A 27,940-nucleotide genomic window follows, 5' to 3' on the forward strand; every position below is an offset into this window, starting at 1 on the left:
GATGAGGTAAAAGGGCGACACCATAAAACACAAGTGTTAAAATTCCAGATCTAATATAAAAGAAGTACAAATGCAGTCAATAAGTTTCATCAGTAACTTCCTATATATGACTGCTGCATATTTCAAGCAGCCCCATGTGGGTGTGCACCACATGGGTATATTCTTTACTTTCTCTGGCCATCCTTAATGAAAACATAGATATTTTGGTGCTTTATTGTCTAAATGATGTGTACCACAAAAAGTCAAGAACCCACTGGTTTACCCTTTTATTTCCTCTTTTTTGACAGCTCTCTTTTAGTTTTGACTAGTGAGAAATGGCTTTTTTCTGGTTTGCTTATTTTTACTAGGAAAGTGATTGTCTAGAATCTGCTGTAGCTAAGCTCTTTGCATCTGCCAAGAGAAGAGGAATGTTAGTGAATATGGTGCTTCTAGTCGCTGCTTGCAGAACTTGCCACCTGAAGGAGAGATTCAGGTAGACAAGTCTCTTCTGCTTGGCTTCTCCAAATATTTGTCACAGAGTTCAAGTATTTCTTCGTTTTAATAAATATTTATTGGTTCCCTAGGTTACTACTACTGCCTTTGAGGTCCAGAAGCTTCTGGTTTCTGGTAGAATAGGAGAGGCTTTACAATGTGCACAAGAAGGTCAATTGTGAGGGCCAGCCCTTGTTCTTGCAGCTCAACTTGGTGATCAGGTTGTTTGTTTGTTTGTTTTTTTTTCTCTTCCATTTGGTGTCCTCCAGACATATTTGGAATGACTTGGTCCCTAATTTATCAAGCGAGTCCATGTATGGAGAAAGATATATCAGTGTATTTTATTTGAGGCTAACACTCTCATCTTTCTTTTGAATTTTTATTTGAGGCTAACACTCTCATCTTTCTTTTGACTTTATTCAGTTTTATGGTGCTTCTGTGAAACAAATGGCTCTTCAGTTAATAGTGGGATCCCCTTTGCGGACATTATGCCTGCTAATTGCAAGGCAACTTGCAGATGTATTTTCTGATACGAGTAGTAGCAGTCTGCTTGGTGCTGTAATATCTCAACATTCTTCTGAGGTGATATCTTAGCTTGAAACTATTGCCGAAAACTTGAAAAGACATCTTATTTTCTTGCCAATGCTTTTTTTCTTTTTCTTTTTCTTTTTTTTCCATTCCATTTGATCTTATTTATGTCAGTAGTGTCACTTTTAGTTCCAACTCTATTAGGAAAAGCTTATATCTCAACTACTTTGCTTCAATTTATTACTGCACCAGCAGTGTCTTTTTCAGTCCCTTTTTTGGACTCCAAATGCAACAATCGATCCATATGACTGATTATTAACCATGACCATGCATTATCATGAAGATTGATACATGTTTACTGAGAATAGGTTATCAAGTTGATGCTAATACTCTGGAAAAATAAATTCTTCCACGTAGATCTTGGGTTAGCGTCCTTTTGTCTGTGCGTGTGTAATAGAAATGAAGTCTCAGTGGGGTTGAGGAAAAAAATTAAGTATTCAATGGGAGAAGGGATTTAATTTTTCAAAAGTGAGACTGGATCCTTATTTTGGGTTTGGTTTACAATCTTAGTGTAAGGGAGCCTTAATTCATTAGAGTGGTATAGGTATTTCTTTTCTCCTTTTGATCAGCTACGGTGGTATAGGCTTGGGAATTGGAGGCAGTGAATTTGAGCTCCTGCATGGGATGGATCCTAGAGAAATGGAAGATGTGATGAAGTGGAAGGAAACAGATGGAAAATTCTCAATTAGGTTCTTTCATTCTCTTTTTGGGTAGCATGGGTTGTAAATTTCCATGGAGCAGCATTTGGAAGATGGGAGTTCCGATAAAGTGTCTTTTTTTTTGTTTACTATCCTTGTTGACAATTTGGGGAAGAGGGGTTTTTGCTCCCTAATTGGTGCTGCTGGTGCAAGAAAGCCAAGGAATTAGAATTGTTTGTCTACGTCTGGTACGCAATAGGTCTTGCTCAGATTAATCCTCTAGTTATATGAGTGTTGCGTAGGTGAGTGTCACTTCCAGAGGATGGGGAAAGTATGGATGCTGGCACTTATGTGCATGATGTAGCATGTGGGGGGCGAGGAGGAATCCGCATACTGGGCTAAAGATATGTTTCCTTCACAGTTTTCATTCTCGGCTTATCTGCCTTTGCTTTTGTAGATTTTACATATAAACAAAAGCCCAACATTTTGAACAGTAACTCGATATCAGTCTACCAGACCTAGCCTCAACTCGGAGGCACCAAACCGCGTAGGGCTTTAAAGGGTGGCTCAACTCTCTCCCTAAGTTGGTTCTCCATGACGCTCACCTATACATATATATAAAACAGTGAGCTAAACCCCAGTGAATAACATTAAAGTAAAGAGGTTAGTGAACGAATTCCAAATCATATCATATACAGAAAACCGATCATACATATCTATCATATCAGTCTCATATCAGAACATAATAATGGTACATCCAAAGGAACATTTCGTAACGTCTTCTGACTAGAGTAATCAGTCTTGGACACCGATTAAACACGTATCACCACAATGAAGTGGCTAACGAGATCTCGTAATCACATGTATGTCATGGACCCGCACTAACATGCCGTCCCCCATGACTTGAGACTATCCTTGGATGCCATACTAGATTCGCAAACCGGATATTCGTTCACAGAATCAAAATCACATTTCAGAAACATATCATATCATATAGCATTTCGTATAACATTTCAAGTATAGTGCATATCAACACATCTTTACATAAATGTTACTCACAGTGGGCTTCCAGAAACAGTCAGTCGGTCCTCGACTCGTGATCTACAATCACAAATATGCATAACACAATACAAATCTTAGCATTACACATGCAATCGGTCCATTAGTCCTTAAATGTATTCAGTTGTTACTTATTCATTCGGTTAATCCAATTCGTTCTTTAACTTCCTTTATGATCATTAAATGCATATGAGATGCACTTGAAAACCATGTAAACAGGGCCAGGAAGTTGGAAAAATAGAAAGAAATCAAAATCTGAAAACTGCCCTGTTGGCCACAGCTGCGGTGGCTTGGCTGCACTAGTGGCAGAAAACAGTATGCAATTTCGGGCGATCAAGGCTTGGCCGCTCTAGCGGTGGCCCGGGCCGCTCGAGCAGTCTAGGTAAAATTTCAGGACGAAAATGCTGAAAACATGGACCCTTTTTCCTTTGCCTAATTCAACATCATATCATGGAAATCAAGGCCCAAACTCTTCAAAAACGTGTTGAATGTAACATATCTAGCTTTAAACAAAATCATAACTTCAAAGTGGAGCTTAAATTTCATACAAAACATTCAAACCCTTGAGTTGAAATACAAAACCATCATTTTTGCAAATTAAGCTCCAATCTTTGAAATCCATGGAGTTTATTTTCAAATCTCAAGAATCATGCAAGAAAAAGAAGTTTATGAACATGATTTTCATGAATCTATGCCATGCATGAGGGTACAACATGTTCTTAACATTTTATAGTAAAATACATGCAAAACTCACACATAATCCATAAATCCATCTCCATAACACTTAATCTTCAAGAATTGAGAGTTAGATTCTTACATAGGGCCTTCATAGCTACTTAATCTTGCATAATCTTGTTGAATACAAGCTTGATCTTGAGCCTCTCCTTCAATTTCTACACATTCTTCTTAGTTTCTCTCTCTTTCTTTCTTCTTCTTTCTCTCTTTCTTCCTTTCTCTCGTTTTTTCTAGAATTCTCTCCCTCTTTCTTAAGATATTTTGGGCTCTTAATTGATAAGGATGAGCTCATATCTTACATATACATATATAATTGTATAAATGATGAGCCAAACACAACTTAGCGAATCAGACGAAATCAATTTTCAATTAAACTTTCCAAATATAGCTAAAAATTTCCATTCGCATATCCATGTACCCAATTTCAGTTTCTGAACCCATTAAGGTCGTCAATTTTAGTTCCGGTCGTAGCCCCAACAGATATTTTCCTAATTCGGACAGATATTTTCAAATTAAATCATATTAATTCATAATTACATAGCGATCATCGTGACACGCATTTTGGGGCCGTTACATAACCCGTTAGAGCCCTAACTTGTTCTTCATTCTGTTCTTCTTTTCTTCGATTTGTTTATTCTGTTCTTCATTCTTCCTCTGTCTTCTTCGTTTCTCTTCTTTTGCTACCTTCGTATTTCTTCTTCAGTCTGTGTCTTCGTTTTCTTCCTCTCTCTCTCTCTCTCTCTCTCTCTCTTCTTTGTTTTCTTTTCCTTACCAAGTCAGTCAGTGGAAACAATGTTGATTTATTTTAATATATATAAAATAGGTTTGTGGGGCCCACTAAGATTTGTGTCACCATCCCACTCACCTCAATAATGCATTCAGCTTCATACATCTTCTATTATAATATATATATACATATATATAATAATTTAATATTAAAATGCTATACAACAATAAAAAAATCTTTTAGATACTGTGTTTATTAATTTTATTATTATTGTAATTTTATAGGAACCAATATTTGATTGTTAAGCATGCCATTGGTTTTTATATTATTTTGTATTTTTAATTACTTTCTAATGATTTTTTATTTTTATTTTAGACATACGATAAATAAATAAATATAACTATATATATTGAACGTGTCCCCAGCGTGTCGTATCCCTCATTTTTTGAAAATTTTCTTGTCCGTGTATTCTTGTCGTGTCCTGTATCCGTGTCCGTGCATCATAGGTTAGGATAGTAGAGTTCGGAATCTACTAGGAAACCTATTATGTATAAGATTTGGTTACCTAATTGTGTGGAATTGGGATTCTCATGGGTAAACTATTATAAATAGTCATGTGAAATATATGGTTTCTTTGAGAGAGATTGAGAGATTGAGCTGAAGGAAAAAATATAGATGTAAGGGGTGAGAAAAAATACCGTGGGCACCGTGAGCAAGGGCTCAACTACGTAAATCTGTGTGTAATTGTTTTTCTCTTTGGTGTGTGGGCGGGTGGGTGTGCTTCCATTTGCCTTAGTGGGTTATGGTATAAATCCCAACAAGTGGTATTGGAGCTAAAGGTTGTTGATCCTATGTGTGGTTAGCAGAGGACGCATTTACTGCATATGGAGGACTTGCACAAAAGATAAAGAAATCGCGGTGGTATACGGAAAAAAGAAGAAGAAAAAAGGCTCAAATCTAGTGAAGGCTTCCCCAAAAAGAAACATGGTAGAAAAATTCACCGCAAAAGTGGATCTCAAGGTTTTCAGGGGTTGCGGATTCATTAGTTTGGTCAGAATTTTCAGATTCTAAACAAGTTTAAAGGGATTGGACAGATTCAAGGGTGATCAAAGGTAATTGCATGTGATCTAGGTGATCCAGAAGTAATCTAATTCAATCAACAAGGAAGTCCAGTCATTGTGGGGTCAATCTGACAGTGTTTGTTTGATTAGATATCATGATTGGCCACTTGTACGGACTCGTGGAGTATGTTGCGACAAGAGGGATGCTATTGTCAAGCATTAGACGAGTAATATGAGTTATGGGTGAACAATGGTGAGCAACAATTGCAAGGATATTTGGTGGCCACAAAGAGGAAGATAATGGGTTGCTGAATGTTCACAAAAGGAAACTTTGGGCATAAAATCTGAGACGGTTTCACGACAAGATGGTGTACACCAAGGGAGGACGCGGGTCTCTTTTCTATGAAGGCTTTGGTTCGTGGCAGTAGAGACACCTTAGAGAGGTGCGTCAGTTCTCATGGGCTAGTATGGGGACCAGCGTGAGTATGAGGGCAAAGGAAGCTACGAAGGACACGCTTGAGTACTACTGCGCGAGGTGCAAATAATGTGGGCACTCAGTTCGAGGGGGTGCAACGTCTTCTAGGTGAGGGTCGAGTGTATCACGCAAACCAGGACATCCAGGTTAGGATGCATATAACATTATCCCACATGGGTGGATGGGGGTGATTGTTAGGATTAGTCCACCCATGTGATAAAGGTGGGTTCCATACGGTTATTAGGTTGGTTTATACATGTATTTGGATTAGGATAGTAGAATTCGGAATCTACAAGGAAACCTATTATATGTAGGATTTGGTTACTTAATTGTGTAGAATTAGAATTCTCATGGGTAGACTATCATAAATAGTCATGTGGAATATAGGGTTTCTCTGAGAGAGATTGAGCTGAAGGAAAAAACAGAGATGTAAGGGGTGAGAGAAAAAATACCGTGGGTACCGGGGTGAGCAAGGGCTCGACTACCCTTGAGCATGGAGTTCGGGTAAGAGGTTTTGAGTATTTTGGCCATCTTATATTATTCTCTATTTTATTCATAGTGGAAGCTCTCTCTCCTGTAGATGTAGGCAATTTGGATTAAACCACGTAAATCCATGTGGGATTGTTTTTCTCTTTGGTGTGTGGGTGGGTGTGCTTCTGTTTGAGTCAGCGGGATACGGTATAAATCCTAACAGTAAATTTCAATGGAGTAGCATTTGGAAGATGGGGGTTCCTATAAAGTGTCGTTTTTTGTTTACTATCCTTGTTGACAATTTGGGGAAGAGGGGTTTTTTGCTCCCTAATTGGTGCTGCTGGTGCAAGAAAGCCAATGAATTAGTGTGGATTATTTACTTTAGAATGAGTTGGTTAGGGATTTGGGGAATGTTATTTTCTACTTCTGGTATACAGTTGGTCATTCTTAGATTAATCCTCTAGTTATACGAGTGTTGCGTAGGTGAGTGTCACTTCCAGAGGATGGGGAAAGTATGGATGCTAGCACTTATGTGCTTGATGTAGCGTGTGAAGGGCGAGGAATCAGCATACTGGGCTAAAGATGTCTTCCCTTCATAGTTTTCATTCTTGACTTATCTTCCTTTGCTTTTGTAGATTTTATAGGTGAACTCAATTTTGTGGATTTTTTTATTTTCTTTTTATAATTTTTTTTATCTTGACTTGGTTGGCACCTTTAGTGGATATATTTTACCTATGTAACAAAGAGCAAAAGGAGGCCAAAGGAAGTAGCATTTTGAATTTTAGGGTTGGAACTTGAGTAAGATAATCTTGAGGGTTGAAACTCAATTTCCATAGGTCTATGGTAGATATTTCCTTGAAAAAGTAAAGGGCCTGTACTTACCTCACATTGGAGAAGCAAATTTGTTAAAACAGTTCAAGCAAATTTGTTAAAGCAAATTTGCAACCACACCAGTGATCTTAGTTGCCACACTTGATGGTGCATATGCCTATGGGTTTTAAGCTTTTTGTATCTATTTGCTTAAACAAAATGGTTCCATGAATGGAGTTGTTGCAGAGTTGGGGTGGGGGGAAGGTTGGGAAACTGCATCGGAAGGTGTGGTTACTTGCTGCCCATTGTTTATTTTGGCTGATTTGATTGGAACATAATAGGCGCAATTTTCAGGGTTTAACTTGTTCGGTTACATGGTTGGAAAGCCAGTTATTATTGGTGCTTCATAGTTGGGTCACGCTTTCCATTGAGCTAGATTTGTTGACTTTTGTGGATGGCTTGATTAGCTAGTCTTTGAGTTTTCTGTTTTGCTTTTTACGTGCTGTGTCTTTTGGTTATTAACTTTTGTATTCTTTGCAAAAAAAAAAGGCTTGTTTTATTTATTCCAAAAAAAAAAAGAAAGAAGAAGAAGAGAAAGAGAGAAATGGAGAGATAAGTGCATTACTTAACACATGACTTGTTTGAGATTCGTACTTAAAACAATAGAGGAGTTTATCATTAATTCGTTAACCTAAGGAAACCATTCTTTAACTTGTAACTGCATCTTAAATCAAGGGATTTCATGATAAATTCTTGAAATTTTAAAGACCAAATTGACCTTTGCAGAATATAGATTGATTCACTCAATTTCATCCAAATTAGTCTTCAATTCCATCATAAGAAAAAGGTTGGAAGTTACTAATAGACATGATTACAACCCAAGAATAGGCTTCTAACCCAACTCAAATTTGAATGTTTATGATATGGGAACTCTACCTTACGTAACAGATCTATAAAACTAGAAACTTCTAGATGAAGAAATTTGAGGAAATAAATCTTCTAAACCTCTATAATGGATCAACAAATTTTAGTCAAGAATAAAATATAAAAAACCGCATTACCAAACATAAAATATAAAAAACCACATAACCAAACACCAACTTGGATACCATGCAGTTCTAATAGTACATTATTAAAATTCTGTTTCACTCAAACTATATTTCCACTGAAGCTAATGATGGTATGGATTCTTTTTCCCAATCCCAAAAAGCCTTTGAAACATTCTCTTTTGGAGTATGTTTACCGCATCAATTAGTTATATAGGTTTAACAACTCAAATTCGAGATTTCTCCTATATTTCTGTAAACTCTGTATGAGAACTGTAGAAAAAGAAACCTAATAGTAATATGATGTCCTACTTTCAAGCCATGCTGCAGTCATAGCATTAGATTTCCCTGGCACAATCTCACCTGCATAACTGTTTAATTTTTTGTTCATTCAGTTATTTATTTATTTAGATTTGCATGAACTACAGATTGGAGCTACCTGTATGCTTGATGAATGGGAGGAGAATTTAGCCATCATAACCGCAAACAGAACAAAAGATGATGAGCTTGTGGTTATTCATCTTGGAGATTGCTTATGGAAGGAGACGGGCGAGGAATGCTGTGTTTGGATTCTTTTGAGGTTTAGGTTTTTTTTTGCTCTCTTGCTTAAAATTTTACTTATCACTGCAGGGAAAATTGAGGAAATATTAAAAAAGAAAAAAAAAAGAGAGTATAATTTATGTTGTTTTTGTTTCTGAAGAATTTCTCAATTCAAAAATGAATATATTGATTCTCTTCCAATTGGTTGGACCGTAGGTGTGATGATTTACTTCACGGGCGAGTAAACCAATTAGTTGTTAAGCTCAATTGAACAGAGGTTTTTTCTTTGACAGGCACCAAAGAATGAAAATCTAATATTTTATTATTAAATTTCTTTTTATGCAACATCTTAGCAATAAAATAGCACTTGAAAGATGATTATCTTCTGTGTTTAGTTAATAAGACCAATTTTCTGCAGGTTACTGCTGCCCACATTTGTTATTTAGTAGCTGAAGCAAACTGCAAGTCATATTCAGACACTGCATGAATCTGTCTCATTGGTGCAGATCATTTGAAATTCCCTAGAACATATGCTAGTCCTGAGGCTATTCAGGTGCTGCAGTTCCCTTTTATTGTTTGCATATAACAGTAGAGTGGGCAAATGCTCTAATACATTCTTCTAGTGATTTTGTTTTAATGCTCATGGGGAATATTTTTACATTTTTGTTATATTTTATGAATGGCACTATTTTGATCACTTTCTGCACTACGTGGTAGATAAATCTATGGTCTTCATCTGCTTTGTGAATTTTGATCACTTTCTAACAGTCAATCAACAATGGCCATGTCTTCTTTGATGCCTTCAGCATCAACAGAAAGTGAATGGAAAGGTGGGAACAACCGGTCAATGCACAATAGAAGCATTTCAGAGCCAGATTTTGGTAAAACACCATGAAAGGTAAATATTCTTTTTCTTGTTTTTGCCAACAGAATTTCTCTTGCTTACCTAAATAAACTACTTGTGTGTTTTTAGATGAATAGAATTGCACCTATTCTTGTTGTTTTCTGCTTCTCGTAAACCACCTTTTTCTTATGTGAATATAATTACTAAAGCCTAGCATTGAAGCAACATATACAATTGTAGAATGGAGTATTGTTACATGCATTATAGTTGCATGGGTTGAGGCGAAGCTTTTCTTCCATTTGTGAGGTTAAGCTTAAGCATAGTGGTATAGCCAGATAGGTAAAAAGTATCCGTGTTTTCAATTTTTTTGAAACTTGAAGGGTAATTTCGATTAACACCCTCTGAGGTGTCTAATAATTACATGGACCTCCCTTGTGGTTTATGAAATTACATGGACACCCCTTCTTATCTTAGTAGAAACTTCTCTACCATTAATGGTTTGTTGGTAAGATGGACAAAAAAAAAGAAACAGTTTATATTATCATTTTAATTTTTAATTACTAATCTTGACCTAGTCCCATAACTTTGGTGTAAAATGAATCAAATATATTTTATACCAATTAAGTATTACTAAATTCATAAATTTTTATCACCCGTCAAACTTTGTCACATCATCATCTTATATTAAGAACTGTGAATGTGTAGACCTAGCTACATCCCCACCCAAATCGGTTGTGGGAACAATAACCCAACTGTAAAAGTAAAAACTCGTCATGAAGAGCCTAAATTACAAAGAGGGAAACAATTATCAAAATTAGAAGCCCTCAAGCACAGCAAAACCAGATAGGGGAATAGGATCCCCGGAATGTAGCAATTTCCTCTCTAGGCTCTAGCAACTCACATTTGGATGTTGCGGCTGTAAATGATTTTACCTTTGATGCTACTTAAGGCAGAGAGGGGAAAAAAAACACTTTGAAGATAATTGCACAATGTGTTAGCCTGCCCTTTTTGGCATATCTTCGAATTCTTTAATGTATGGGATGTATGGATCATCTAGATGTAGCATATCTTCGAATTCTGTGATTGATTCATCCAAGGAGGGAAGTTCTCCTGATATGCAAGAAAAAGCATCAGGTGCAGGTGGGTCTTCTTGTTTAGGTCGTATTGGCTCACAATATTCCAAAAGACAGTTGGGTTGGTATTAAGATCCCGCTCAGATTGACAGGTAATTTTTAGTTCCCACCCAGATCTAACCTACCTTCTTTTGAATTCATATGCATGGATTATCTTTTCTTTCTTTCTTTCTTTCTTTCTTTCTTTATTTTTTTCCTTTGGTGGCCACCCTGGTCATTTAAATACTTTCCTGTTTTTCTATGAAGGCTAAGCTGGGTGAGAAAAACAAATTTTATTATGATGAAAATCTTAAGAGATGGTTAGAAGAAGGGGCTGAACCTCCTGGTGATGAACCAGCCTTGCCACCTCCACCAAGTACATCTTTGCAGAACAGAACAACAGACTACACAGGACCTAAAATTGATAATTTACATTCTAACAGTTACGAATGGAATTCAGGGATCCCGCCCATTCCGCCCAGTTCAAACCACTTCTCTACCCATGGACGTATGGGTGTTTGTGCAAGGTATGCACAGCATATAGCTTCTCTGGGTTCCCCCCCTTCTTTTGTTTCATTTCATGTTTGGTGGGATGGGTTCCTATTTATTTTTATTTTTATTTTTCTTCACTCAATCGGCCCAAACTGGCTTACGAATGGGATGTCATAACACGTTACAAAATTTCACTTCAGAGAATGATCCAATCATAGGAATATTTGGAACTATGGTATCACACTTCTTAATAGCATTACCTATTAGAAATGAATTTTCTAGCATTTGACTCTATACCATTGAAGGGTTTAGTTGCCACTACAGGAAATCAGGGATTTAACGGCGTTTAATTAACGACGTTTTATTAAACGTCACTTTTTTTTTTATTTTTAACGACGTTTTATAACCGTCGCATATTTGTTTAACCAAAACGGCACCGTTTTGTATTTAAAGGCGTTTAAAACCGCCTCCGAATGCCGTACATACACGCGCCCCTTTTTTGAAACCCTTATTTTTTAATCTAAGCCCTCTCTTTCTTATACTCTCTTATCTTATATGCAGACTTCTCTCTCTCAGCGACGAAGAAGACGGTGGAGATAACTCCACGAAGAAGCTTCGTCTCTTGAAAGATAAATCTTCTGTTCTTGAAGAGAGCTTCAAAGAACACAAGCTCCACCGGTTGTTTAGAGCGATTTCGAAGTGATTTCGAAGATTCAGATCGACATCAATCAGCTGTTCAGAGCGATTTCGAAGCTCCATCACCACCGTCATCTGCACCGGTGAGGTAGCCAGCTCCACTATCTCTCTCTCTCTCTCTAGATCTCTCTCTCTCTAGATCTCATCCTGATTGTACCTTTATAATGAGTTATCCTTTGTTATACTGTTCTTAATTTCATGTTTTCTCCCTGCATCTGAAATGTGTAATCTGTAGAGTACAGAATCGATCTACAATGTTTTGTAATGATTTTTAAAATTGGAATAGTTGTCATGTGCCATTGATTGCGAAAAAATGACTAATGCTTAGTAATTTCTTCTTGCATTTAACAGAAAATGTCTTTCTTTGTCTCTTCTAGGTCTTGATTGGGGTAAAGTTCCTTCGTCACTGGCCTTTCCTTGGCCGTTTGAGAGTATGCAAATCACTGATTGGAAATCATCATTTTCATTTAGAATCATCAAATTGCAATGTTTAGCAGTTTCAGGAGCTGAAAACAATATTTTCCAGCACTGGATTCTAATGGCTTTATTTCACTCTTGATTTTTGAATTTAAGATATTTGCCTTTTATTTCATTCTATTAGATTCAGAGTCTTTTCTGGAACCATTTCTTTACCTCCCTAGCAGTGTGTAGCTTTTTATACACCAGTTCTACATGGTTGTGCATCTGTTTTGGTGTCTTTAAAGACAAACATTACTTTGATTATCTGGAAAATTAGATGCTCTAGGTTGTTATGCTTTATTTTGTACTTTTACTCGCTTACGATATTTCTTTAGCAGCCTGTGAGTTCCCTATTCTGGAGCCCCTTCTCATTTCAGCAGCTTGTCCTTTATTTCACTTTGTCCCGATATGCATTTTGTTGCAGGTTTCATGAGTCTTATCTGAATTTAGAAACCCTTGCCTTGCTCTTCTCTAAGACCAGTAAACATGAAGGAAGAAAATCTTGCTATTGCTAATGTTGGGGAGCCTACTGTTAGAATGACACGAGCTTGAGCTGCTGCTTGTCATGCATTTGGAGGGATTCCACCTTCAGAAGCACTGAAGCAGCAAGGTCAAAAGCAGGTTTTACGGACAAGTTCAAAAAGAGCAGCTTTAGATGAGATGAATAGCAGTGCTTCTGCTGCTGCACCTGTTCAGCATAAGAGGAGGGCAGTGCTTAAGGATGTCACAAATGTTTGCTGTGAAAATTCCTATAAAAACTGCCTCATTGCAGCTAAAATTCCGGTTTGTACACTACCCTTTTGCTGAATTTATATAATTAATGTAAGAAATTGTTGTAAATTGAAAGAAAATTAAATAAGAAAGTATGTTTGTTCCTCATTAACAGAGATAAAAAATGGCTGCTTTAATGCACAAAAAAAAAAATGAAATGTTGAATCGTTGATAGATATTTTGATTGCCCGAGCATATAAAAGCATTACCAAAAAATTGGGATAGTTGAGTTGAGCGGCATTTTTGAGTATAGAGAAGACTAAATTGGTTATTGAACTTCTGGTCATTGACAGCAATAACTAGAACAGAGTCAAAAGTTCATCGTGACCATGAACTTTCCCACTCAAATATCTGAATTTAATAGTTAGATTTGCTGGATGGCTTGGACTTTCTGCTACAAATGTTATTAATTTTTCTTTACTAAAATCGTTACATGACCTCTGTTAATCATGCTGATTTTCAGAAAAAGAATAGCAAGCAGGCCAATAAAGGTTCAGTGAATGTTTCCAAGGTTGCCCCCAGTGTAATAGTCCAATTGCACCAGCTTCCAGCTGATTCAAAAACAAACATTGCTCAAGAAACTGCAAATACAGAACTTTGTGGTTTTATGTGTTCTAATCGCCTTCACAGGTCATGCATCTTGATGCTGAGAAAGAAATGATGTCTCAGTGTGTTGCCTTGCTTGGGAAATTCATTGCTGTTCGTGAGCCAAATATTCAATATCTTGGTTTGGTAAGTTACGGGAACACAACAGTTCTTATCTCATTGATGCAACTTATGTTCAAAGCATGCCAAGTTGTAGTATGCAAATGTCAGAATTTGGAAGGTTTGATCTGGTAGTTTTCATCGGTTGCATGATTTATGGATTGATCTGATGCAGGAGATCCGGATGTTGATGGTCTCAGATGTTCAGGACATTATTAAAAGGTATCAATCACAGATCATCACCTCCTTGAAGGATCCAGATATCAGGTTAGTTTAAGTGCTTTGTAGTTTTTTGGAGATACTTTATGCTTCTTCACCACGAGGCACAATGATCGGTTACATGGTAAACAAAAACAAAAGAGAGACTCAGAGAGGGAGAGTGCTTAAAACTTGATTTCTTTCCAACTTTCTGTTCATCCTGCTATCTGAATCCTATTTCATTGTACCTATGTATAGGTGTTGTCAAACCTGGAAACTGGTAGAAACATGCTGAAACACTTAATAGTGAATATAGACTTTAAATTGTATTTATAAATTTCTGCAGAGTAAGTACATCATGCATAATAAAACCTCCTGATATAGTTACAAAAAATGAATCTAATTGGTATTTGGTTGATTGTGGATGCCCTGAAGACTTGGGTATTAAACTTGAAGGCCCAAGATTTGAGGATTTCACCTCAAGTTGCTTTTGTATGCTAACAAGTGTTACACTTATCTGAATTTTTATCTTTATCATTACTTTTATAACTTCAGATGTTCCGTTAATATGAAAATGTTACTTATTCATCTATTTTCTTCCATTACAAAGAGATATATTTCATCCCTTCTATTTAATTTTTTCTACTGCATTTATTTTATGGTTTCTAAGCTCATAAAACTAGGCACATATTTGTGTAATGTTTTCATCACTTGTCATTACAATAAATGAATGATTGGACCACCATTGCATTTTGGCAACATGACCTGCACAAATTTGTAGCTTTTGGTGCACATGATTTCCCTACCCTGGTGGGAAGGGTATTCTTGATTCCATCACAGTTTTTCAAGGTGATCTCATTTCTAATACATTCAGGCATATCATTCTATGTTAGTTATTTCATATTCTCTCATTTGATGCTAGGGAAAAAAAATATAATTATGTTTTATTTAATTTCGGTTGGATACCAGTGTTTTTTTAGTTGTAGCTTATCTGCTGTTAAGATAACCTGCTCTACTTATTGTTGTAAATATGTCTTAACTTGTTTTCTCTTGTTTTTTTGGTGACAGGCGAGAAATTTTCATTTCCACTGTGGCCTTGTATATGTTTCAGAACCAGGGTATGTCTATCATTATCATGTGAATTTAGATTGATGCTTGAATTCTATTTTTATTCAAATCTTGTTACATACTGCATTGGCTGTGCATATATTGGTTAAATTTCTGTGTTTAGTACAAGTCATTTGTGGCAACACGGGAGGCTGTTGTCACCATTTGATATCTAGAGCAGAGAGAACACCTTGAATTTTCTGTTACAATCTCTCATTGGAAATAGTTGTGTACTTACCAATTTCAGATATATGCTTTTTAGAGCTGGAGTTCCTCGGCATGCCATTATTAAAAAGTTTGGAGGTAAGGAAATATCACAACTTGAGGATCTGATTTCTGTACTTACCAATTTTGTTGCAGTTCTTGCTGCTCAACAAAGCCCAGAGAACCCCAATTGGTTCCAGGTAGTATACAATCTGAACTCTAAACCTTCCAGTCTTATACTGTGCAGCAGCTTTTCATTTCTGTGAGATTCCATTTAAAGTTGACAATTTGTTTGTATACCATTAGTGCCGGCATTTTCTGTGCATTTGATAGATGAGTTATGCACATGCATTAAGATAAAAGTTTAATTGTGTCCTCTTTAATATGCTAGACCAAAATTACCAAGTTCAGATCATCCTGATAATTGAAATTAAATCATTCCTGATTTATCTTGCAAGTGTCCTTAAGAATTGGACTAGTTCGACGAACACCATTTATGTTATTGCAAGTGTCAACTATTATGGTTTGATGCAAATATTTGTCAATCTATTGAGTGATCAGTAGTTATTTATTTGGTTTAGACATGTATTTGGAATAGAGTAGTTCTAGTAGAGTCAAAATCTGCTTTGTGGAACTAGAGATTGCAAATGGTTCTAGCTAATTTTAAGATAATTTGATTACAGATTCTACCATTATTGAACAAGCAACTTCTCATGGGTAAGGAATAAAGATAAGCTTTAAGGTACAAATATATTATGTGAGAGCTACTTGTATCATGTGAGAAAGTTATAAACATTTAAACAATTAACAAATAATGGACCACAAAGTAGATAATTCTCTATCCTTTTTTTTTTTTGGTAACAAAGATAAGATTAATTAAAAAAGTAAGATGCATTTATATAGGCTGTCTTGTGAAGTTAATCATACGGTATAGGTAGCATTTATGCTTATAAAGCTCTTAAAAAAAAATGGCCAGAGACTACAATGGAGTTGACTTCCTATTGTGCGAATCAGTTAATATGGTGATATCAGTTCGTATTGAACCTTTGTGATTCAATGCTGGAAGAAAATTGGAGGAGGAAGCAACCACCACTGGTGTCATAAAATGTAATTGCCTTTATATGTTAAAACAAGATGTGGATTTTTTTAGAAAAAAAAAGAAAAGATATACTGCTCTCTAGCCTATAATCGACTTCCATTCAATTAGCTGGAGCATTAATGCATGCAAATCGAAGTCTAAATATTCTTCAATACTGAACTAATATTGACTATGAGACCTTTATACATGTTTGAGTACAATCAACACTAGGTTTCTTATAACATGCTTGTTTTTTTTTTTTTTTTGGCCGCAAAATGCAGTAGTAGTCACAAAGTCTTTATTGGGTTTCAGGGTGTTTCTTTGCATGAAGTTATGCAAAAGTTATCAGACATCAATCCCTCAAGAAATCAGAAGGCTTCTCTCCTTAATGTTATACTTAAACGTTGTCAGTTGCAGATGCATGACATTCATCTGCTAGTTCAGTTTCCTGTCTCAAATGATTCCTTTGGATGTTTGTGTGAGACTAAGGAGCTTAATGCAAAATCTCTGTATGCTGAGGGTCGGTGTTTTCTGGGAGGGCTTATCAGTTCACTTTTTGCTCCTTCGAAAGAGAGCTCTTTCAGTCTTGATCTGAAAGGTTTTCAGATTGGGCTGAAGAGAAGAGATCACATCAGCTGTCCTATACTTTTATTGGATCTGTTCACTCGCCTCAAATTGAAAGATCTTCAGCTTATGGACTTCAATCTTAATGTTCCAGAATTAAGTTTTTCAATTTCTCCGGTAGAGCTTCCTATTATTTTAGTGTTTTATACACTCTCATCCTATGAATCCAATTCTGTTAGAAATGGTAGTCACCTATGGAACATAGCTGCAAGCAGAATCAGTTCTCTGATTTCTACTCGTAGATGGTCATTGTATAAATTGGTTGGTATTGTGTGTTTGTGGTTACAGTATGTCAATGCTTATGAGAATCTACTTATATTAGTTGGATATCCTGTGGATGACATTATGAAAAGATCTTCTGTTAAGATGTCTGAGGATGACATATTTGCAATAGCTGTTAAAAAACAATGGAGGAGTGTTTCTGAAATTGAAAAGAAGCTGCCTGCTGAGGCTATTGCATGGGCACGGCGAATAGCTCGTTACAGAGCAGCATTAAGTATTCAACAGACGAAGAATTGTTCTAATAAATTGCTAGTCACCAGTCGCTTCAAATTCTTCAGTAGGGTCCTTATACTCCTAAAACTTATTTGGAGTGTTATATGCAGAACATTCAACTCATTAATAAGCTTGCTTCTGCATATATTTTTTGCTGATCATCCACAGATTGATGAACAGTTTGGAGTTGTTTCTGAAGATTTTTGTGCACAAAGTTGCTTCAGTGTAAGCATGGGAATAATTTCAATTTTTATCTCCCCAGTGAATAAGGTTCAGTCTCTTGTTGGTGGGGATCCAATCTCAGATGTTGGGAGCTCATCCTCGGATTTATTTTCATTTTGTGTTTCAATTGATGGGTTCGTCTTAATGTACACAGAAAACATTTTTGAACAGTGCTTTTCCATTTCATGTGGGCCTTTGAAGGTTACGTCCTCGTCTCCTACTGACGATGGCTCAAAGAATAACAATAGTTATCTGAAAGAAGCATGTTAAAATATTTTTTTTTCTGACTTTTTCTACAATTTCAAAGCTTCAGAAATGACTAATTTATTTAAATTGTTCTTCCAGGTACAAAACCTTCTTCAACAGATGGTGAGTTCACTACAAGAAAAATAGGAAATTACGACGTTTTTTTTCTGACGTTTTTTGAAAAACGTCGTGAAATCTCTTATAATTTTTACTTTTTGAGCAAATTTAATTATCCCATCTTGTTTTGTGTGCCGTTATTACAAAATTGTGAAATAACATTTATTTGTGAGGGAAGAGGCAAGACTTCTCTGATCAAAACAGAGGCGTGACTTCAGAGAACAGAGCGTGACTTTTGAGAGAGAGAGAGAGAAAGGCAGAGAGAGAAATCAAGGCCTTGGATCTTCCATCTCCATCGATTCTTTGGTTGTATGATCTGGAAACTCTTGTTCTACACTTGATTTGAATGTTTGTCTGTAATATCGTTTGAATCCCTCTTATCTAAGTCGATCTAGGGCTCAAGGTTAGAGTTTTTTTATATGGATTTACTACATTCACACAAGATCCGTAGACTTTCATGGCTTAAACTAACGATTTATAGTTGATTTCTAGTTTCTTTTCTTCTGTTTTGTATTTTCTTTTTTCGAATCGATTTATCTAGGTTTTGAGTGCCATGTTAATGTATCTAATCATGTACAAGATAAGCAAGCAGTGTTGGATCTGGATCGTTAGCAACAGTGAGTAGAAGCAAGCACAACGACGTAGAGATGTAGATCTTATTCTCAGATCTGCTCTCTATCCGATCAGATCTGCTCTCTCTGTCTCTCCGACCTGCTATTATGGTAATATCAAATCTGCTTTCTCAATCTCTCCGATCGAATTTCACGTATTCTCTTCATTGCTCTATGAGATTTGGACCTCTCTCCCTCTCTATTTTTGATTGAATCTCATTATCTTTCTCACTCTATCACATTTTCCTTATAGAAAATGTCAAAACAGTTTCTAAAATTGGTGCTGGTGACTAGTTCGTTGGTGCTCTCCTACGCATGTTGATGATGACCGATTTGTAGTTGAGGTTAGTATTCCTGATGCTATGATTCTTATCCTACTGACATAAAAAAAAAATTATGGATTTTTTTTTTTTTGTTGGAATAGCTTGTTGATATTGTGATTCTTATTGTATCATTTTCCTTGCATGTCAAATGTTAGATAAAATGTGTCAATGGAAAAATTTTGTTATTTTTATTTTATCTTTTAATTTTTACCCAAACACTAGAAAATAAAAATGATGTTCAACTTTTATTGTAAAATAAACAGTATCTTCTGCTAATCTAAAAGGGGTGTTATCTGTGTAATCATCTGTCTCATAATCTTTGCGCCGCTTCGGCAGCCTCAGGGACAGGATTTTTAGAATCACAAGTATTAGCAGCATTACTATTAGTTAAGTTCTTAGCTTCATTGTGCTCTATCGTGGTTTCGTGATGCGATGGTTTGCAAAAAATCCATCTTCGCTTTCCTCTCTTCGACAAAAAATTTCATTTATAGAAAACACATCGAGAATGATGTTGTAGCAGGATTGTTGTTACCTTCTCTTCCTCTTCTTGTTCATTGTCTTCTAATCTCCCTCTGCCACTACTTTTCTGGGTGTCTTTAGTGGGAGACCTGAAAGCCTTTTTCACTGCATTCAATCAAGAGCCTTCTCTAATCTTTCCCATGATTGAATTAAAAATCAGAGATTCAATTAACAGTTGAGCTACATTTACAATGAAACCCGAGTTGGGAAAAGACCAGTGGGAATTTTGTTCACTAAATGCAAGAAATGCAAGAAAGAGAGAGAGAGAGAGTGATAATAAATTCAAGAAACAGGGAACAGGATCTAACAAGGAACTGACATATCCCCAGTAAATTTGAAAGAGAGCAGAGAGCTTGGTAATAATGTATAAATTTGGAAGAGAGTAGAGAGCTTGGAAATTATATGCAGGAGCAGAGAAATAAAGAAGAGAGAGCTTGGCAAAGGACAGTCGCTATTGTGGTGGGAGGAGTGGCTGGTTTTGCGCTTGGAATTGCCTGTTTGTTGGTTCTAAAATCAGCTTTTAAGAAGCGAGAAAACAAGTATGGAGGATGATGATGAGGTTAGTTTCCAACCTTCTACTACTCTGTTTTCTGCTTTTTTTCTCTGTATTGCCCAGAAAACGTTGGATTAACTCTCTCGTATGGTTTGTCCCTCAATGGTGTGTTATTTTGGGCTGTATATATGAGCTGCTTTGTGGAAAATAGAATGGTTTCTGTTGAGAGGGTAAAACAGTTCACAAATATTCCATCAGAAGCTGAATGGGAAAAAAAAGATTGTCTGCCCTCTGCTAATTGGCCTACCCACGGCAATGTTGACCTCGAAGATTTGCAGGTAACTTGCCTTAAACCCATTTTACTTCAAATTTGTAACATTGTTTTTTACTTTTGAAGTCATTTATTCTTGATAACAAATATTTTGTGTCTAAATTGTTCCGGTAAGGCGTGCATGGTGTCAGGCAACACAAAAATAGAGAAAAATTTCACAAGATAACTAGGCTTTATGATGTCTACATGATATGATCTGAAATTTAGACAGACCACTTTGCCTTGATTTATAAATTAATGGAATTTTTAAAAATAAAATGTCCAAGTGTGTCGTCAATGAACTTTGGGTCTTTATTAGCATGACTTGAGCTACAATAATATTCTGTTCTAATATTTTTTGGAACCCTTTCTGATAAGACATACTTGAACACTTGGTGAACAGGTTAGGTATCGTCCAAATACCCCTCTGGTTCTTAAAGGTATTACTCTCAATATTCAAGGAGGAGAGAAGATGGGTGTAGTTGGTCGAACAGGGAGTGGAAAATCGACTCTGATCCAGGTTTTCTTTAGGTTGGTTGAACCTTCAGGAGGGAGAATAATCATTGATGGCATTGACATTTCCATGCTTGGGCTTCATGATCTTAGGTCTCGCTTTGGGATCATTCCTCAAGAGCCTGTCCTTTTTGAAGGAACTGTCAGAAGCAACATTGATCCAATTGGGCTGTATTCAGATGAAGAGATATGGAAGGTACATTTTCCATTCTTATTTCCTAAAATAAACCAGTTTTGGCTTTTGAAGGTCGGAAAAGAATAAGTTTGCATCATGAACATCACTTCTTCTGTTGTGTTTCATTTTCTTGGTTCATAATTCAATACCAAAGCATACACAATTTGAGCTTTTCTTGTGATTTCAGTGATATGAAAAAACAATTTTTATAGAGCCTTGACCGTTGTCAACTTAAAGATGTGGTTGCTGCAAAGCCGGGTAAACTTGATTCTTCAGGTAATATTCATACTTCATCGCTTCTTCACTAGGCTGCACCAAAACTTGCTTGACTTGGTGTTTCCCATTTAGTGAATGAAGGTAAACATTTTATTTCTTTTTGGAAATTTCTCAGTTGTTGATAACGGAGACAATTGGAGTGTGGGGCAGAGGCAACTTCTCTGCTTGGGAAGGGTAATGCTAAAGTACAGCCGGCTTTTGTTTATGGATGAGGCAACAGCTTCTGTTGATTCACAAACTGATGCTGTAATTCAGAAGATCATCCGAGAGGATTTTGCAGCCCGTACAATCATCAGCATTGCTCACAGAATACCAACAGTCATGGACTGTGACAGGGTTTTAGTTACAGATGCAGGTTAGTGTTTCTTTACCTAACTCTTTCCCCATCCTTCAACTGAAAAAGTTTTGGTTATAGATGCAGGTTGATGTCTTGTGAATTTTGAAATGGCTGTTTGGGTGAAAAAAAAAAGCAGTGAGTTTTGTTCTTAGTTTACAATTTCACAGAAATTATCACTAAAAGCACATGTAAAATTCAAATATCTGCTGTGTGGATTGAAAACTATGCAGAAAATTGCTTATTTTCTCTTAAAAAACTTTCTGTGAGTGTAGTGTATCATCTTAAGTTTAATAATGTGATATCTGAAGATTGTTCTCTTTATGTTGAATTGTAATGTGAGTAGGGAATCATTGGAATGGTTGGGCTTTCTTGATCTAAGAAAAGGGTTATCAAGATACTTCACGATGTCAATGGAATCATAAAACCATCCAGGTTGGTTCATGAATTCCTCAATTTTAGATTAATGCTACTTGATTGATTGATCTACTGGAAACTAGAAAGTTTTGGTCTCCAAAAATATAATCCAAATGCCTTCATTTTATTTTTTTTTCTTTGTGATTTGAGAAATGAATACAATATAAAGTTCAAAACACCTAGTTTTCGTTTTGTGCTAAAACAGTTTTTGAAATTTTTCTAGAAAGGGGGTTTGTTTCTAAAAGAAATTTATGAAAAGATTTTGAAACATGGAGAGAATGATTGCTATCAACCTCTTCCTAATGGGCACAAGCTTTTCTTCCATTATATAAGATGGGTAGCTGTACGTGCAGCTGTTGCTATGGGTGAGGAAGGCGATATGGTTGTAAGTCTTTGAGACCCCATTCTGCTTTTCTTACCAGTTAATTTATCAATTCTAGAGGTTCTGATATTGAAATTTTGATATTGAGATTCTGATATTGAAATTTTGTTCCAGAGGTTTTGAAGCTTTGGAACTCCACTCGGATTAATGAGCATGCTGAGAAGGGTGATGCTTTCCTTTCATCATTAATACCTTAATGATTTCATGGAGGAAGAGTTAAACTACACTCTATACTGGCAACCCTTTCTGAATTTGAACATGCTGAGAAGGGTGATGCTTTGTACGGTAAGTAGCCTCTTTTACATGCTTTGCATAGTATATTTGTGCATTGTTCATGTTAAGAATTGTAGAACACCTAAACACCTAATCAAGATAGGTGAGATATGAAAAAATAGAGAAGAATAATAAACAAGAGTATAAATCACACCCACTCACAAACACATAAGATTAATGTGATTCACCTCAAAATTAAGAATAATAAACAAGAGTATATATATATATATATATATTGTTTACTTTTATTTCTAGCCATATCGTTCTACCACATGCATTTCTAGCCATATAAAATTTATGTCTCGAGATTTTTATCAAATCATTTTGACATATATATGACTAAACATCTTTGTAGTTGTTGAGGTATAGTGGATGTAGTTGGCATTAATTACTCGACCACATATCTAACTTAAATTAAATTTGAATAAAGATATTTTTGTTATATATATTTGTGACTTGTTACTTTAATTTCTATGAATATGTAAGCGATGGGGCAGCTATCTCTGTTTGTCGTGTCGCTTTTTTATTTTTATTTTATCATAATCAAACCTCAGCTCCACATATATATATTTGCTGCTGTTCATGGCTCCACCCACAGGCACATCAGAGCTGCTTTGCTTTCTCTCCTGTGCCCCTCCATCATCAGGTCCCAACTCTTGCCCAAACTTGATGACTTCATGAGGTGCCACCTCAGCAATTGGGACAACACACTCATTGACATTCAACAAAAAACCAAAGAGGTGTTTGATTTAGTCATTTTCTTTTTCTTTTTTCACAATGTTGAACTGTTTTTAAGGTACTTGTGTTGCACATTGTTTGTTGTTCAGATGGCATTTTTGTCATCGCGTAACCAAATTGCAAGTATTGAATGGGAGTCAATGTCTGGGGAATTCATGCCTGAATTCTTTAAGCTGGTGTTGGGAACCCTTTCTCTGCCTATCAACTTTCCCAGAACAAATTACCACCGCGGTTTCCAAGTAAACAACTTGTTTCTTAAGTACATGTTGCTTTTAAGTCAAGTAAACTAATGATATCTAAAGTATCCGATATGTTACAGTTTAATCATCAATTTTTAAAATTTGTGCTTTAGTCTAAATTAATAACAGGAGGAGGGATATTTGGCTCTCGGTTGGTTCATTTCAAAACAAACCAACAACTAACATGAAGGCGTAAATTTGGAAGCGATGTTTTACAATTTTAAATATTTCTGTATGTATGTTTTGTCTAACTGAGATGTCTCACAGGCAAGAAAACATTGTTAGCATGCTGAGACGACTCGTAGAAGAAAGAAGAGCTTGCCAAGAAACCAAACATGACATGCTTGGTCACCTAATGAATGGGGGTGAAGAAAACAGATATAATCTAACAGATGAAGAGAAAATTGATCAAATGATAGCAATTTTGTATTCTGGATACGAGACTGTTATGTAACCAAGTATTCTTAAATATTAATGGTGTATTTTCACACCCTACTGTTATGTAATATTTGTGGATATGTTATTTTGTGGGTAATGGTGATTGGTGAATGGGAAAGTGAATTAATAATGCATTTGCTATTTGAATGTAAGTTATTATTTCATATTAGTGTTATTCAGTTTTATTATATATATTTTTTTAGTTTAATCACATAAATTAGCACAATTTCAAAAAAAAAAGAAAAGGAGATATCACGGCGTTTTTTTAAAAACGCCACTTAAACTCTAAATATTAACGGTTAGATTTTTAAAAAAGATATGACGGCGTTTAAAAAATGTGGCTAAATATCATAATGACGTCATGATATTGTCAGTTAAGACATTTGGCGGCGTTTTTAAAATACTAATATAACGACGTTTTTAAAACGTCATAAAGTTATAGCGACGGCCGCGTCCTCGGCGCTTGGTGCAAAGCGTCGCAAAAAGAATTAGCGGCGTTTTTGACACTTATAGCGGCGTTTTTTAAACGCCGCTAAAAGTCGAATTTCCTGCAGTGGTTGTAATGTACACCTTATGTTTTATAGCTGTAACACTTCTACCATTATTAATTTATGCACTTTACCTAATTTGGCTTCCATATTTTGATACAGGCTTCCAGACCAGTGAAGATTACAGATTCTATGCTATATCAACTGGGTTCAGTGAATTTAGTATCAAGGACAAGACATCAAATTAAATCAAAACTCAGGGGGTTTGTCTTAATGTTTTTCCTGTTATTTTTTGGCGAATGTTAGAACATAATTTGTGGATATGTTATTTTGTAGTTAAATGGTAATTGTATATTAAATTGAATAGAAAAGTGAATTAATGTTGTATTTGCTACTTGGTAGCTTTTCATATAATTGGTTTATCTTTTGACAAATGTTCATTTGAATAGGAACAGGAATTATTGATTCATATTAGTATTATTTTTCAATTTTATTACAGGTATTTTTTGGTTCACCCACATAGAATTAGCACAATTTAAAAAAAATAAATTAAAAAAATAAAGATATAATGGCGTTTTTGAAAATGTCACTATACAGTCAACGGTTATATTTTTAAAATCCAAAAAAAAGCAATGACGACGTTTTAAAACGTCGCTAAAAACAGTCATGACGTCAGTTTAACGTTATGTATCACATTTAGCGGCGTTTTAAAGCGCCCTAATGTTATAGCGACGGCCGCAGCTTCGACGTTTGGTGCTAAGCGCCACAAAAAGAATTAACGGCGTTTTTGGCACCTATAGCGGCGTTTTTTAAACGCCGCTAAAAGCTGAATTTCCTGCAGTGTGCACACTTGAAAGATAGCCCAAAAAGTCGAGGGAATGCTTTGTAATCCTTCTTGGTTGAGACCACATGTAAAAATAATCTCTTTCATTGAAAATATTCGGGTATGTAGTCACTTTCAACAAGGATGGTGGGACTCCAGCAAACTTATTTCAGTCACCTTCTCTTCTAGCTGCAAAATCTGGGGCTGGTCCGGTGGGCCCCAATGCCAAGTTTTTCATCCCTACTCTGGTGGCCTCGGGAGACAAGACTGTTGGAAAAAATGATTTTTGGGGATTTTAATTTAATATTAAAGTGTGGTGACTTTAATTAAATATTAAAGTGGGTCCTAACCATTTTTTGTGTTGGGTCCAAGTGAGCCAAAAACTATTGGGTTTTGAATAAGAAATTGCCAAGAAATTGCTCCATGATGTTAGATTCATGAATAGGATTTTAAAGAGTATTTAAATCTTTTTTCTTGGCTAAAGGGTGTGAATCCTTTGGGCATCCATACTTTTCATTTTTGTGGAAAGGGACTATGGATGCTTGGTGTTTTAATGACTAGCCTTAAAGGCTGGAGGCTTTTCCTCTCTCCCCTATACATGTATAAATTGAGACCCCCCTGTCAAGTTTCAATATAGAAATTTTTTGCTTCCATTTTACAAGTCAGTTTGCTTGATAGTTCCTATTGTGAAAGAGTGCTGCCATTGTTTTGTTCGCTAAGCTAGACAGATAGTGCTTCTGCCGTAGTTGGTTTTGATCGTCGTATCCTGGGAGACAGACGCCGGGTTTCCTCAAGCACTCGACCCGTGAGGCGGCAAAATCTGTTTTAAGGAAATTGCTTCCGTGCAAGCTTCGGTTTTGTCTCTTTACCCTTTATTGTTTTTTGTGTATTTCTGTTGAAATTTAGTTGTAATTATCAGCATATGTTCTTGGTATATAATTTGCTTTCTTCATAAATCTATTTATTTAATTTCACAATTTTGAATAACAAGCTTAAAACAGATTTTATATATCTTTTCTATGAAATTGATTGAATAGATTTATATAGACTATTAGGTTAGCTTTGCATAATGTTACTGGGAATTGTTGCGGAATTGCTCACTATTTCAATAATTGTAAATTATGCAATGGTACTCTCTAATTGCTTAGTTTAGTTAGAATGCTCTATTATAATTTGCATACTTAATTGTATTAGTATGATCTTGTTTTATGCGTATGGTTCATCATTTCCCTACCATGATTTGCATGAATTTTAAGGTTATAAAATATAATTTATGGATGTTGCAATTTTGACATGCTAATTCTATTCTAGTCTCAATTTGTTACATGCTTATTATTTTCTAGGCTAGATTACATAATTTAATGTATTTGGAGTTATAGAGTTTTATGAATGGTGTACATGATTAATCTAAATTATCTAATTGTGTGCATTAATATGAATTATTTAATTGGGTGCATTAATCTAAATTATCTAATTGGGTGCATTAATCTAAATTATTTATTTGGGTGCATTAATCTGAATTATTTAATTAGGTGCATTAATTTGAATTATTTAATTAGGTGCATTAATCTAAATTATTTAATTGGGTGCATTAATCTAAATTATTTATTTGGGTGCATTAATCTGAATTATTTAATTAGGTGCATTAATCTGAATTATTTAATTGGGTGCATTAACTTTGAATTTGACTTATCTATTTGGAGTTATTAGTTTAAATGTTTATTATGAATTAATTTCATTCATGACTCATGAGTATTGAACTTTATTTTAAAGTTGTAATTTAATTTTGAAGTTACAAATTGTATTTTGTTTTGGTACCTTATATTAGTTGGTTACTTATATAATTAATAGTTGGCTAGATGGTTTCAATTATTTATTATAATTAAATTTTTTAGATTATTTGTTTGTATTTTGTTGTGGTTTGATACTAACTTTCTTTGTAGGGATACCAATACGAAAAACAAATATAAAACCAAATGAATAGAATTTGGGATGTAAAAACAAAAATGTTTGGACTACTAACGTTTGTGTTGAATAGGAATACCTAAGCGTGGAAAAGCTTTTGGACTACATAGAATCCTTATGGATTGGCTATTTTATCAAAAATGTTTGAAGCATGTTTGCTTGAGATGTAATTGATTTGTTTACCAATTTGTAGTAGCAAGTTTTATTTGCTTATATTGTTGTAGCAATGGTTTTACATTGCTTGTAAAAGTTTTGGACCCTGGTTTGCTTTAACCTAGTTCATCCCTAAGAAAATTTAATTCTTAATTTGTTTATCACGGACTAGGAGTCAACATGCTCTTAAAAGTTTTGTCAAAAGGTTAACTGGGTTTTACGTGGGACTGATGTGACCCCTCCAGTCTTCCTGGGAACTTTCTTGACCATGTTCGATTCTAGGTTTTGTGGTGAGACTAATTTTTGAATTAATTTTTCTTCTAAGGGATTTTCTAAGGGTTAAGTTTAATTTCTGGAAACACAGAAGTGATATTCTGGTGTAATTTTTCGAAATGGAAACTATCACTGATGCTGCTGCTACTGCTAATGTTAGTGGGGATTTGAACCCCGGGGCAACTGGATTGCCAACCCCTACTGCT

General features: G+C 35.5%; 3 protein-coding genes and 1 long non-coding RNA gene across 20 annotated transcripts; 3 read left to right on the forward strand and 1 right to left on the reverse strand.

The window, feature by feature from the left end:
- The first annotated feature begins 203 nt into the window (after window positions 1-203).
- On the forward strand, window positions 204-26,392 carry LOC114258170 (protein transport protein SEC16B homolog). 9 transcript variants are annotated; one of them, XM_082869494.1, is made up of 9 exons: window positions 204-472; window positions 564-692; window positions 895-1,053; window positions 8,510-8,661; window positions 9,040-9,174; window positions 9,428-9,519; window positions 10,600-10,690; window positions 10,845-11,104; window positions 26,090-26,392. In XM_082869494.1, exons 3-5 carry the CDS (start codon window positions 919-921, stop codon window positions 9,065-9,067), a joined length of 315 nt encoding a protein of 104 aa, XP_082725620.1. In that variant the 5' UTR covers window positions 204-472; window positions 564-692; window positions 895-918; the 3' UTR covers window positions 9,068-9,174; window positions 9,428-9,519; window positions 10,600-10,690; window positions 10,845-11,104; window positions 26,090-26,392. The 9 variants fall into 9 exon arrangements, with proteins under 9 accessions (XP_082725620.1, XP_082725621.1, XP_082725619.1 ...); XM_082869495.1 differs by having other exon boundaries at window positions 297-472; window positions 9,390-9,519; XM_082869493.1 differs by having other exon boundaries at window positions 297-472; window positions 9,040-9,519; window positions 26,076-26,392.
- LOC145790787 (uncharacterized) lies at window positions 11,181-27,557 on the reverse strand. Its single transcript, XR_014329963.1, has 2 exons — window positions 25,369-27,557; window positions 11,181-11,387 (listed from the first exon to the last, which is right to left on the reverse strand). It is a non-coding gene; the product is annotated as an uncharacterized LOC145790787 (long non-coding RNA).
- On the forward strand, window positions 12,777-17,950 carry LOC145790785 (uncharacterized). 5 transcript variants are annotated; one of them, XM_082869477.1, is made up of 5 exons: window positions 13,540-13,727; window positions 13,876-13,967; window positions 14,967-15,016; window positions 15,253-15,308; window positions 16,600-17,950. In XM_082869477.1, exons 1-5 carry the CDS (start codon window positions 13,629-13,631, stop codon window positions 17,896-17,898), a joined length of 1,596 nt encoding a protein of 531 aa, XP_082725603.1. In that variant the 5' UTR covers window positions 13,540-13,628; the 3' UTR covers window positions 17,899-17,950. The 5 variants fall into 5 exon arrangements, with proteins under 5 accessions (XP_082725604.1, XP_082725603.1, XP_082725607.1 ...); XM_082869478.1 differs by lacking the exons at window positions 13,540-13,727; window positions 13,876-13,967 and adding an exon at window positions 12,777-13,007 and having other exon boundaries at window positions 16,600-17,949; XM_082869481.1 differs by lacking the exons at window positions 14,967-15,016; window positions 15,253-15,308 and having other exon boundaries at window positions 13,680-13,727; window positions 16,600-17,947.
- On the forward strand, window positions 19,431-24,160 carry LOC114311759 (ABC transporter C family member 4-like). Of its 5 annotated transcripts, none has more exons than XM_082869482.1 (9): window positions 19,431-20,275; window positions 20,651-20,956; window positions 21,148-21,211; window positions 21,327-21,566; window positions 21,892-21,980; window positions 22,459-22,629; window positions 23,216-23,357; window positions 23,445-23,614; window positions 23,862-24,160. In XM_082869482.1, exons 1-5 carry the CDS (start codon window positions 20,126-20,128, stop codon window positions 21,924-21,926), a joined length of 795 nt encoding a protein of 264 aa, XP_082725608.1. In that variant the 5' UTR covers window positions 19,431-20,125; the 3' UTR covers window positions 21,927-21,980; window positions 22,459-22,629; window positions 23,216-23,357; window positions 23,445-23,614; window positions 23,862-24,160. The 5 variants fall into 5 exon arrangements, with proteins under 5 accessions (XP_082725608.1, XP_082725609.1, XP_082725610.1 ...); XM_082869483.1 differs by having other exon boundaries at window positions 23,264-23,357; XM_082869484.1 differs by lacking the exon at window positions 23,445-23,614.
- Window positions 27,558-27,940: the final 383 nt, after the last annotated feature.

The sequence above is a fragment of the Camellia sinensis genome, chromosome 5 (genome assembly GCF_055761805.1).
Source record: "Camellia sinensis isolate YWXY chromosome 5, ASM5576180v1, whole genome shotgun sequence".
In the NCBI taxonomy this organism is placed as follows: Eukaryota; Viridiplantae; Streptophyta; class Magnoliopsida; order Ericales; family Theaceae; genus Camellia; species Camellia sinensis.